This window comes from Andrographis paniculata, unplaced genomic scaffold (assembly GCF_009805555.1).
Source record: "Andrographis paniculata isolate CXL003 unplaced genomic scaffold, ASM980555v1 Contig35END, whole genome shotgun sequence".
NCBI lineage: Eukaryota > Viridiplantae > Streptophyta > Magnoliopsida > Lamiales > Acanthaceae > Andrographis > Andrographis paniculata.
The window spans coordinates 2,090,329-2,103,352 of record NW_026137568.1 but is presented as its reverse complement, the minus strand read 5'-3'; the positions used below and the strand labels follow the sequence as shown (position 1 = coordinate 2,103,352).

The window sequence follows — 13,024 nt, the reverse complement described above, 5'->3', positions numbered from 1 at the left end:
GATGGAGTATTTCTATTATCTACATTTAATGTATTGTGAAGAGGATTCATAGAATCATAAAGATCCGTAGAAATGGTGAGTCTGAGTCTGAGAAGAAACTCCAAAACCAAACCCAAGTCTTTGTGCGGTCCACACACTCCCTCCATTCATTCCTTGCCTTGTATACATAATTTAATTAATTATTGCGTGCCTATGGAGGCTCAACGGTTTAATCTATGCCAATATTAACTAAAGTCCCACAAAATCGTAAAAATTACGTGTCGCAAATTCCTAGCCGCCAAAATATCTTCAATTATAAATAATTAAGAAACAAAAAAAGACAATATTAAACACGTCATAAATATTAAATACACATTTTAAAATAAATAAATAAATAACTTTTTTGCACTTAAACCTCCCTATTTAATGCATTCCTTCTTTTTATATTCCCATTTCCCATTGCTTCTCTGCAATTCTTCTTCTTCTTCTTCTTTCTCTTCTCGCCGATGGTGAAGTTCTCCAAGGAACTGGAAGCTCAGCTCATACCGGAATGGAAGGACGCATTTGTCAATTACTGGCAACTGAAGAAACACGTCAAAAAAGTTAAGCAATCGAGGAATCCGAAGCAGGCTCCGGATCCGAACCCCGATTTCGGGAGATCCATATTCGACCCGATTCGGAGTCTTGTAGGGAGATCGGCGGGTCGGGCTGCCGCCAACCCGGATATAATCAATAAGGTGCCGCCTGAGATTAAATCAATTGCTTTTATTTTCTCCGGCAATGTGTTTCCGGCCGATTGAAATTTGTTCCGATCGGCCGGAGAAATGATAAAAAAAAAAAAAAAAGAGTTAACTAAAGTCGCATTTTCTGGTGCTTTGTATTTTCTTTGCCAAAAGCGACAAAGCAAGAAGCGTGTTTTGGTGGCGCTTCCCATTCATGGAAAAATCGTGAAAAGTAGGATCGAATTTAACAGCCAGAAAAGGACACTAAAGTCGTGTTTCTGATCGTTAATTAGTTACTTAATTAAATTAATTAATTATTCTTAATTAATTAATTCAGGTCACCAGAAAACTCACTGCTACTGTTGAAGAAGATGGAGAAGAAGAACACGTTTATGAAACTGAGCTTGTTCAGCTCTTCTCTGAAGAAGATGAGGTACACAAATTATTTATTTATTTTAAAATATTGATATTAATTTAATTTAATTTATTTGATTGTGCATGAACAGGTGGTGGAGTTCTTCGAGATGTTAGACGACGAGCTGAATAAAGTGAATAAATTTTACAAAAATAAAGAGACTGAATTTATGGAAAGAGGGGAATTACTGAATAAGCAGCTTCTGATATTGTTGGATTTGAAGAGAGTACTCGTCGATCGGCGCCGGAAAAGGTCCGGCGCCGGCGCCCGATATATGTCGCCGGACAGGAGTTCGGATTTTTCCGGTGAGTAAAATTGCTATTTTTACTTGGGGGATTTGATTTTGGAGATCATTGTTCCAACTTTTTTTTCTTCGTAAAAAATATAAAATCAAACAATTATTTTTTATTTATTATATTATATTAAAATTAAATTTTATATTTAAAATATAATGTCAATACATATTTATAGTAAACAATTATTTTAATTCAAAATTTTTATTATTTAAAACTAAAATTCAAAATCAAAATCTTAGTAAACTCAGTGGTAGATTGCCTAAATTGTGCATGATTTTTAGTGGTGGTGAAGAAAGGTTAATAATTAAAAAAATAAAAAATAAAAAATTGTGAATTTCCTAGACGACATTGCACTATAGATTACATGGGAATTTGTGATTGTGTCGAATTGTTGTGGCCATTAAAAAATAATACAAAAGTAGAATATGTCTTTTCATCTTTTAACTGAGATTATTCTTTAACAATATTTTTTTTTATTTTTTTATTTTTTTGGTGCCCTTTTAATCTTAATATTATAATTAAATTTTCAATAAGTTTGTGGAAAAAAATAGAAAAACTTAGATTATAATTTATTCTAGAAATTATATATATCATTCCCTAAACTAATAAATATAATGAATGACTTTAATTAATAACAAATATTAAGTAAAAATATATTATAAAATATCATTAAAAATTAATATTATATATATAATTTAACTATTATTGAATAGACGTTGTATTTTTTTTTAAAAAAAAAATCATATATTGAATAACTAATAGAAAATAGAAAAAAAAAACATGAAAATATGGTTTAAGAAAAACAAATTTAAAGAATATATTATTTATGATTTAAAAGTTATTGTTATAACGAGAACTATATATATTTAGTAATTTTTTTATTAAAAATATATTATATATTTTTCATAAATATTACATTAAAATATTATTTAATAAAAAGTTTAAATTAATATCATATTTCGAATCAATTTCAAACTACAGTCAAAATAAAATTTATAATTATTTAGAATATTATAATCTTTAAAATATTTGTAGAAATGTTTTAAAAGAACATGTCCAATATTTAATTTATCTTCTAAGCAATATTTTAAAATCTGAAAATAAAGTGTTTGTATTTGAATTTGAATTTTGATTTGAATAAAAAAATTGATATAATATTTTTAAAATACAAAAATAGTAATTTAAATCTACGGTTGATGATTGTCATAAAAATAAAAAATAAATAAAATTTCTCTTTTGTCATAACTATATATTTTTTTTCCAATTGAAATGATCTTTTCATAATTTTCGTTTATCCAATTCAAAAGTATTTTCTTTTCTATTTAATAAATTCAATCATATAGTTAATTCTAAAATACTATTTAAGTTTTACTTAAATTACAAATATATCATTATATATTAAATTATTTTATACATAAAGTAAAAAGATAAAAATGTCAAAAACATCCTAAATGCTTTCATTAATTAATAAAATACTATATTTTGTAATCTATTATAAAATCTCAAAGATTACATTGGAGTCTGATAAATGAAATACTACCTCAGTCTGGTTCTATAAGTATCGTTTACTTTTTGCGTGTTGATCTTTTAATATTAATTATTATATTAAAACGTAATAAAAATTAAAAAAATTATAAAAATACTTTAATTAGTGTCTTTAATACTAATAGAAGAATATTTGTACCAAAAATTATATAAATATAAAATTATTTTTAATATTAAATAGCAAAAACCTAAATGTGATAACGAATAAAAAAAGAATATTATTTAAATATTTTAACCATAAAAGTTAAAAAAGTACACAAATTAAAATTGTGCTCAAAATTGTCAGCACGTTTGGGTAACAAAAAATATATATATTTTTATTGAAATTATATTGATTAAATACTACTACTTCTTTGGTCATCTAAATTTATCTTCATTTAAATTTCGCTCATATTCTAGAATAATATTCTCTTCGTCCCACATAATTTGTCCATATTTTTTATTTTTGTCCGTCCTACATAATTTATTCTTTTCTTTTTTGAAAAATTGATTATACACTTTAATTATATTTTAAATTTTAAAATTTAAAATTTAAGATTTTTTTAATCTTAATTAAACTATTTAGTTATCCTAATAGTAATCTATAATTATTTTTATTAAATAATAATTATTTCTACTAATATATTTTTAATTACTTATTAATTATATTTTAGTTAAATTCTCGTCTATATATATGAAATATGCTCCTAGAAAGGAGGGAGTAATAATAATAATAATATTGTTTTACTGAGTAAAAAAATGAGAATAATTTATTATTCAAATAAATAAAAAATAAGCATGAATTAACAAGAGATAAGCTAAACAAAACAGTAAACTGGACAGAATGGCAAAGCGAGTCCGGCGACACCTCGCCGGCGTCGGAATCTCAGTCGGAGGATGTGATCGCCGCCCTGGAAAAGAACGGAATCAGCTTTGTGAACTCGGCGACGCGAGGGAAGACGAAGGGCGGGAAGCCGAGGATGGCGATGAGGATCGATATTCCGGCGACGACGCCGACGCGGACGATCGCCGCCGTGACGTCGATGCTGTGGGAGGATCTGGTGAACAACCCTAAGAAAGCTCCGGCGGAGTATGTGAACCGGAAGAAGATTCAGTATGCCGAGAAGATGATCAGAGGGGCATTTGTGGAACTTTACAGAGGCCTTGGCTTGCTCAAGACTTACAGGTACGGAAGGTCCCGGACCTCAACTCCACATACATTTTATTATTATTATTATTGGTAAAATTGCTTATATTCCGGTCCATAATTATTATCTTTTACTCCATCCGTCCTACCTATTTTGTCTCATTTAGTTTAGACACGGTGTTTTAATTTTAGGTATTGTATAATTAATAAGTAATTAAGAAGTGTATTAGTAAAAATAATTATAAATTAAGATTAAGATAGACATGATAGTAAATTATGGATTTTAAAATGTGATTAAAGTGTATAATCATATTTCTGAAAAAAGAAAAAGAGAAATTATGTGGGACGAACGAAAATAGAAAGAATGAACAAATTAAATAGGATGAAGAGAGTATTATTTAGTAACTTCATAGGATTTTATTACATTTTAAAAGTTATTACACAAAAGAAGATTGCGTTTAATATTTTTAAAATCACAAATAAATACATAAATAAATAAATAGAGCTCTATACAATTTTTAAATTATAAAGAGATATGATTGGAAATTTTCTAAACACAAGTATATTTAAATAATTTTATTATTATTTTTTTTTTTTGACATTTGCAATTAAAGGGATAACGGATACATATTATTGCATACGTAATTTGCTGATTAATTCCTTTAGGACATGAAACGAATTTGAGACAAACACGTAATTAATAAGCACCTTTTTCAAAATCATATAGAAAAGGATTGGACACCCATAAGTGAGTTTCTTTTTATTTTATTTTATTTTTAATCCTTTAATAATTAAAAAAAATTTAATCTATTTATTTTAGTGGAGTAGATGTGATTTTTATATATATAAAAAAATATTTTGTTATTATAAAAATTGATTATTGTAAAAAAAAAAATGAAAATAAATCAAAATCTAATCATACGATGATAGGATTTTATATTTGGCGACATATTTACTAACATAGTTCCTGATACTAGGATAGCATGTCATATATAAAGAAATTTTAACGAGATCATATTACCACACGTGCATGTTTTTAACACGTTCCTGTCACTAAAAATATTGGCGAATTATTAATCTAACGAAGTACTAAAGTAATAAAAGTCGCGGGACTCACCCATATAGTACTTTATCTTAATTGCATGCTTTTTTATGTACATCTAATAATAGGAAAAGTTGAAAACATAGTCTTATAATTATAGTCGATTATCACTTAGATCATTTTTATCATTTATATTTTGGTACAGTACTTCAACGTGAAATATATATATATATATATATAAGACGTCAAAATACAAACCGAGAAAATATACAATTGTATTTTTTTTTTTTTTTTGTGGACGTCTTTATATTTCAAATTTCGATAATCTTAAAATGAAATAGTTATAGAATGTAATTTTCTATACAATTAGTATTATTTATGATAATAGGGAGATGACTTAAATTTCATTTTTTATACGGCTGCTAGGACGAGGGTGTGTTTCTTTTGATGAGTTTGGAAAAAAAAAAAAATTGGTTTGAGTTTGATATAAAAATAGTGTTTGATGAGATGTTTTGTGAAAGAAAAAAAAATATATTTTTCGAAAAACGCAGAGTCCAAATAGTAAAATCCGAAGAAACTCAGCTAAAGAAACAATTTTATATTTGTACTATATTTTGTAAATATATTTATTGCGCTGAAATCAACAATATATTGTCTTATGTAAGATTATATTATGCGCTGTCAGAACATAATATACATGAGTTGGTGTATAATACGTATTGTACATCATGTGTGTGTTTGTCACATGTTGTATGATGCATGTAATATAATTTTGCACGAAATTTGTGCAAGAAAAAAAGCAGAAAAATAGACAGCCATAAACGCGGAAAATTGTCCTTCACCATAACATGCATAACCTCACCTCATTATTTTTATTTCAATTTCATTTCCCTATATATATATATATATATATTATTTGGTTTTAATTAATTATTTATTTAAAATATTTTGTTACATGTGTTCTTGTCTGCTTGGCAGCACACTCAACATGGTGGCTTTCACAAAGATCCTCAAGAAGTTCGACAAGGTTAGATGAACTTCATAAACAAATTCTATATTGAAGTTAAGTTTTTCTAATTTTTTATTTTTTACTTTTTGGAAGATGGGTTTGTTGCTTTTTATTTTATTTTAATATTTTTTTTTTTACGAATCTCTAAGGCTCTGTTTATATACATAATTTTGAAAATTTTTATCCTATTTATGACTTTGATTTAAAGAAAAAAAAAAAATCTTCACGTTAAATATATATTTTCTTTCAAATTATAACTTAGTCATCTAAATATTTTGATAAAAGTTCTTGGCGTGATATATGATCGATTTTCACTACAAAAAAATAATATATTTGTAACGGAATTCCGTCTCTAAAGTTCACGTAGCTAACGTAATTCTATTACTAATTCCGTCTCTAATGTCATTAGTAACGAAAAAAGTAGATTTAGAGACAAAAACGTTTTGTTACAAAAATAATTTTTTCTTGTAGTGTTTACTATCGAATACATATATATGGTCGCGGATGCAACCAACGTTTGCCCTTATTATTATTATTTTGTTTTTAATATAAAAAATATATGTATTTTATATATATATATAATTATTTTAAATTGCTGGTTAATTATAAATTTATCATTTTATTCTATTCTTATTTTCATTTTTTCACATGTTACTCGAACTGTGTCATAGAGAATCAAAGAAGACAGTATCAGATCTATAATGGATTCCCAATATTTATAGAGAGAAAAAAAAAAAAAAAAAAAAAAAAAGAAAAAAAAAATGATGGTGTGTCTAAAATTAAGGTTTGTTTGGGGACAGGTATCGAAGAGCCACGTGTCGCCAAGCTACCTCAGAGTGGTGAAAAGCTCTCATTTTATTAGTTCCGACAAGGTACCTATACGACGTCGTTTTGGTCTCGATTGATTTAATTAATCAATTGTTGTTCTACCTGTGTGTGTGGATATAAATTATTAATTTAAATTAAATAAAATTAAATAAATAATGAATATTTGTGGAAATGAAAAAAAGGTGGTAAGAGTAATGGACGAAGTGGAGTCGTTATTCACGAAGCACTTTGCCAACAGTGACAGGAAAAAGGCCATGAAGTTCCTCAGCCCTCATTACAACAACCAAGATTCCCATTTCGTTACATTCTTTGTCGGTACGTATATATATATATATATCATTTCATTTATTCTTTTAATTAAATTTTTTATATGTAATTATTATTATTATAAATTACTCATTTTATTTGTGGTAGTAAAATTATGGATACTATTTTTTTCTAACATATAAAAATTACTTAAAACAATATCACAAATTTTCAAAATACTTTCATAATTTACAATAGAAAATCTTAACTATCACTAAAATACAAAAATATAATAAAGTAAAATATAAAAAAATATAACTTATGTTTATCATAAATTATTATATGTATATATTATAGAATATTAAAAAAGAAAAAAAAAATATCAATGTTTTCATATAGTTGAGAATATTAAAAAATAACTTCGAATTTTAGAAGTTATTGCAAAACACATGTAGATTGATTGATCTCACGTAAATTTTAAACAAGACTCATTACAAAAAAATAATAATAATAATAATATATGTATAACGAAAATTAGGGACGGATGTTATTAACTACGTGAATTTTAAGAATTGAATTTAATGAATTTCGTCTCTAATGTCATTGGTAACAAAAAAATAAATTTAGAGATGAATTTGTTTTTTTACAAAATATTACATCATTCCAGCTTTAAGAGTCTCATTTACTTTTTGCATTCTGATATTTAAATATTAATTATTATACCAAAATATAGTAAAAATTAAAAGAAAATTGCAAAAATACTTTAATTAGTGTCTTACAATACTAATAAAATGACATCTGTACAAAAAAAATTATACAAATATAAAGATATTTTTAATGTTAAGTACAATGACGCAAAAGGTAACTGTGACCTTTAGAGGCGGACGAAAGAAATATTATTTTCTTGTAGTGACTATACAACGTAATATACAACAACGTGCTAATATATGGGATAACTCTCAATATTTCGAGATTATAATTATATTTATTTATTTTATATTATATATATATATTGCAGGGTTGTTTACAGGGAGTTTTGTAACGTTGTTCAGTGTGTATGCAATATTGGCGTATGTTAGCGGGCTGTTCTTGTCTGCAAATGGAAATGAAGCTGCTTATATGGAAACTGTCTATCCTATTTTCAGGTCATTTTCACAATTCTCTATTTCTCACTTACTCATTCCGGATTTTGGACAAAATTTAGCAGTAAAATTATTTATAATTCACTTGTGGTTAGAAGCGTTTATACCCTATTTTTTTACAGTTTAAAAATTGCATGAAGTTTTTCCCGTACATTAAAAATTATTACACAAAATTCCTTGGAAACTGGACGAAATTCTAAAATATAAGAAAATCTTGTGCAATTTTTAAATTACGAGTAAGAATAATGCGTACTTTCAAATTTGTACGTGTTTTTGCCAAATATAGCAGTGGTTTGTTGTGCAGTTGTCACATTTCATTCGATAAATATAGAATGTATGTGATATGATGACCAACCCCTTAACTGTTTCATTTAATAAATAATAATAATAATGATAATACAAATTTAGTTATGTGCCAAACTGGTTGTTATCTTACTCCCAACAAATTTCAGAATATTTTACGTGAAAGATTAGTTTAATATGATATTTTATAAAAAAAATTGAATGGAATTTATTTTTGGGGGAAAATAAAAGAATTTAGAAGAAAATAAAAAATTGAATAGGACAACCTTACATAAGAAAAACAAATACATTGTACACTTTGTGGTTTGCTTTCAATAAATTTTGGTTGTTGATGCTTTTTAGGTAAATATAATATTTTAGATGTAGATTTAGGGTGTGTTTGTTCCGGGATTTGGATTTTTAGTTGGGATTTGAATAGTAAAAATTTTGAATTTGAATAGTTGTATGATGTGATATAAATAGGTGTTGATGTGATGTTTTTAATGTAAAATTGATTTTTAGTATAATATAAAAAATGAAAAATAGGTGTTTGATTTGATGTTTTTGGGGGAAAAAAATTGGATGAATAGTGGATAAAAATCAAATCCCCCAAACAATTATGTTTTTTTATTGGGATTCCATCAAGTATATTATATATATATATATATATATATATATAAATCAATTGAATTGAACTTGTTTGAAATATTTTTAAAGTGAAATTGTATTTGAATATAATATTTTGTATAAAAAATGAATAAACTACAAAAAAATATTAATTTTGTAACAAGATTTTTTCGTTCTTAAATCCACTTTTTTCATTACTAATGATATTAGAGACAAAATTAGAGATGAAATTACGTTAGCTACGTGAACTTTAGGAACAGAATTTCGTTACAAATATACTATTTTCTTTTTTTTGTAGTGATACAAATATAATGGGTTTGTTCACTTATGTCTTTTTATATCAAGTATTAGAAATTATTTTGGTAATATAAAAATATTATTTTATGTTTAATTATTGAGAATTTATGAACGGATAAAAGTCGAAACTATTGACTTGAGCCTTCACTACAAATACATGGAGAGGAAATAGGTTAAGAGTTTCGCAGGTAGACTACACTTTCATTTCGAATATATATTATATTTATTAGGTCAATATGTGTGTATATTATTTTTTTTAAATAATAATTTTTAAGAAATTATTTCACTTAAAAATACTAAGCGAACAAAACCAATATATTTAGAAGGACATTGAAATAATGAATTTTTAAATAAATAAAAAATATACAAAGTAAATAAAAGTTGAAAGTTGACTTTTGTGAGTGAAATTATTAATGTGGGTATATTATATTTTCAATAATATTTATGAGGAATTGTTTCACTTAACAATATTAAGGGAATGAACCTAATATGTTTTGATTGTTCACAATTCCATTTAAATTCCTACAAAATTTATTTAGTTTTAGAATATTAATTTATGCGCTGACAAACCATTTTATACCGAACATCTATGCAGCATGTTTGCGCTTTTGAGCTTGCACTTATTCATGTACGGGTGCAATTTGTTTGCGTGGAAAGCGACGAGGATTAATTACAACTTCATCTTCGAGTTTCAGCCCAAAACCGCCCTTAAGTACCGCGACGCTTTCCTCATTTGCACTTGTCTAATGACATATGTCGTTGGCTCAATGGTCGCTCACCTTATCTTGCTCTGCATTGGCTTCTCTCCTCACCAAGTCGATTTTATTCCCGGGATTCTCTTGCTGGTAAAAAATATATATATATATCTTACAACTTGTGATATTTTTATTTTGTTTTATTTTTGTAGACTACATGGCTCATATTTGTCGATATTTTGCAGAGTTCGATGATTCTTTTGGTATGTCCTCTAAATATTTTCTATCGGTCGACGAGGTTTTGTTTCCTTAAAGTGATTCGCAACATTGTATTCTCTCCTCTTTATAAGGTACTTCTTGCTTCATTTCCTTCCATGTCAAAATGCTTGTAATAAAAACTTCGACCATAAGAAAATAGTATATAGTTTTTTTGCTGATTAATGAGATTTTATCCATTAGATATATATATATTTTATTTCTAGTGATTAGACTATCAATGTAATAAAAAAATTTGTTGAATTATATATAATTTTTTTCAATATATTGAATCAGGTTGTGATGGTCGACTTCTTCATGGCGGATCAATTAACTAGTCAGGTATTTGATCTCATTATACTTTAGCTTTATAATTTTTAAAATTTATTAAGGTTTGTTTAGTTGAAAATTTTTAAATTAAAAGTATTTCTATCAAATTCATTAAATTTGTTTGGCAATACAATGATTTCAAGTTTTCAAAGTTACATGTAGTATTTCAAATTCTTTCATTTAATATTTACTCTGAAATTCAAATTCATTCCATATGTGCCCATAAACAAATTTTTGTTCCGTTTATTTTTCAATTTTTTTTATCGTATAATTTTCGCCGTTAACTTACTACTTTAAATTTTTACATGATTTCAACAGATCCCATTTTTCCGGCACATGGAATCGGCGGCATGTTATTTCATCGCGGGGAGTTTCAAAATGCACGATTACGAGACATGCAAGTCGGGCAAGCTTTATCGGGAGTTTGCATACATAATTTCCTTCGCGCCATACTATTGGCGCGCAATGCAAGTAAAAATATACATTAGTTTCAACTATCTTGTCATTTATCATACACTCGCGAGCTATCCTATGATTAGCTAACCCGTAAACTTATTACAACAATCTTCTAGTGTGCAAGAAGATGGTTCGACGAGGGAAATGTCGACCACCTCGCCAATCTGGGGAAATATGCATCGGCCATGGTGGCGGCGGGGGCGAGGCTAACGTACGAGAGGGAGAAATCGTCGCACCTATGCATGGCAATTGTTTTGGTGACCTCGGTCATGGCCACCGTATATCAATTGTATTGGGATTTCGTCAAAGATTGGGGATTGTTCCATCCAAAGTCGAGAAATCCGTGGCTTAGAGATGATCTTATACTCAAGAGTAAATGGCTTTATTACGCATCAATCGTAAGTTTTTTTTTTTTTCGTGATTAGACAAAGTCCTATTCGTTGTGCGCGTGCGTGTGATTGTTTCTTGACTAATCGAGTTTTGGTTGTAGGTTTTGAACTTTGTTTTGCGTATTTTGTGGGTCGAGACTCTTTTGAGGTTCAAAGTCGGGATGTTCGACTCGCGCTTGATTGAATTTCTTCTCGCATCGTTGGAGGTCATTCGAAGAGGCCATTGGAATTTCTACAGGTAAGAATTTTGTTATTTTTATTATTTTTTTTTTTTTACATTAAGTAGCTTATAATATGGAATATCAAAATATCATTTTGTCTAACATGATGTGTACGGACAGATTGGAAAATGAGCATTTGAACAATGTGGGAAAATTCAGGGCCGTTAAGACGGTTCCACTGCCGTTCCGTGAGACTGACTCGGATGGGTGAAGTTACTATCGGCTCCCTACATGCAAACATAGTGGTGGACTAGGGATTGGTTTACTGGGAGGGGTAGGAAAGTCTTTTCGGTCCATCAACGGTGGAAATGACGGAAAGATCTGCCGCAAAAGTGGCGCGTATGGCTCGGGAAAAGGACAACACGGCCGTGTTTCCTCCCGACTGCAAGTTAAGAAATTTTATTGCACAAATTGATGTATTTTTGGATTGGTCGTATTAATCTTGTATTTTTTAGGAATAAATGTGACATTGTAATTAAATGAAAATTTTTATTTATGGTCAAGTGGTAATTTTAATGAGTGGTTATTTACTTCTAGCAACTATGAAAATTATAATGTGTATTAACTTATATATACACTGTTTTGTGTTTAAATTACTTTTATTACTATTTTAAATTAATTAGTTAATGAAAAATAAAATTTTATATAATATCTTTTAAAAAAAATCTATAAATCTAAAACTATAATTTTATCATATAATACATATATAACATTTAAATTAATTTAGAGCAACAACTCCAAAATATATATATATATATATATAAGTTTCGTAATGACTGCGTGTCCAAGCAAGGGAAATGCAATTTTGATTGATAGAAATATCTTCTCCACAATGGCTTTATTTTACAATCTATACCCCATCCTCCGACACTCTATATTTCTTTACCAAATTTCTTCTCCGCAAGAAGATCCACAGGGACTAATCGATTTCATCGTATTCTCTCACATATATCACAGATTCCCCCATAACTCCGGCGATGGAGAATCTCTCAGAACCATCCTCTCTCCCTTTGCAAGCTGGCAATCATGGTGAAAGGAGAAGAAGAGGTAGGATAGCAAGTCGGTGGCGAGGCGATGGGGCTGGGTTCGGGCGAAGAAGGGAAGGCACCACAAAAAAAGTTG

The 13,024-nt window shown here is 27.9% G+C and overlaps 1 protein-coding gene across 2 annotated transcripts; it reads left to right on the top strand.

The window, feature by feature from the left end:
- Positions 1-422: 422 nt before the first annotated feature.
- LOC127249367 (phosphate transporter PHO1) lies at positions 423-12,442 on the top strand. Of its 2 annotated transcripts, none has more exons than XM_051272126.1 (15): positions 423-716; positions 1,039-1,134; positions 1,208-1,421; positions 3,780-4,122; positions 6,104-6,152; positions 6,935-7,006; positions 7,145-7,277; positions 8,227-8,353; positions 10,152-10,401; positions 10,497-10,601; positions 10,804-10,848; positions 11,155-11,307; positions 11,409-11,690; positions 11,783-11,919; positions 12,023-12,442. In XM_051272126.1, the coding sequence occupies exons 1-15, from the start codon at positions 486-488 to the stop codon at positions 12,111-12,113; spliced, it is 2,328 nt and encodes a 775-aa protein (XP_051128083.1). In that variant the 5' UTR covers positions 423-485; the 3' UTR covers positions 12,114-12,442. The 2 variants fall into 2 exon arrangements, with proteins under 2 accessions (XP_051128083.1, XP_051128082.1); XM_051272125.1 differs by having other exon boundaries at positions 3,768-4,122.
- The last annotated feature ends 582 nt before the right edge of the window (positions 12,443-13,024 follow it).

Coding starts and splice junctions, on each gene's coding strand:
- LOC127249367 (XM_051272125.1), top strand. CDS start 486: ATGGTGAAGTTCTCCAAGGAACTGGAAGCTCAGCTCATACCGGAATGG. Junction 11,308..11,408: donor ACTATTGGCGCGCAATGCAA/GTAAAAATATAC, acceptor ACAATCTTCTAG/TGTGCAAGAAGATGGTTCGA. Junction 11,691..11,782: donor GGCTTTATTACGCATCAATC/GTAAGTTTTTTT, acceptor TTTTGGTTGTAG/GTTTTGAACTTTGTTTTGCG.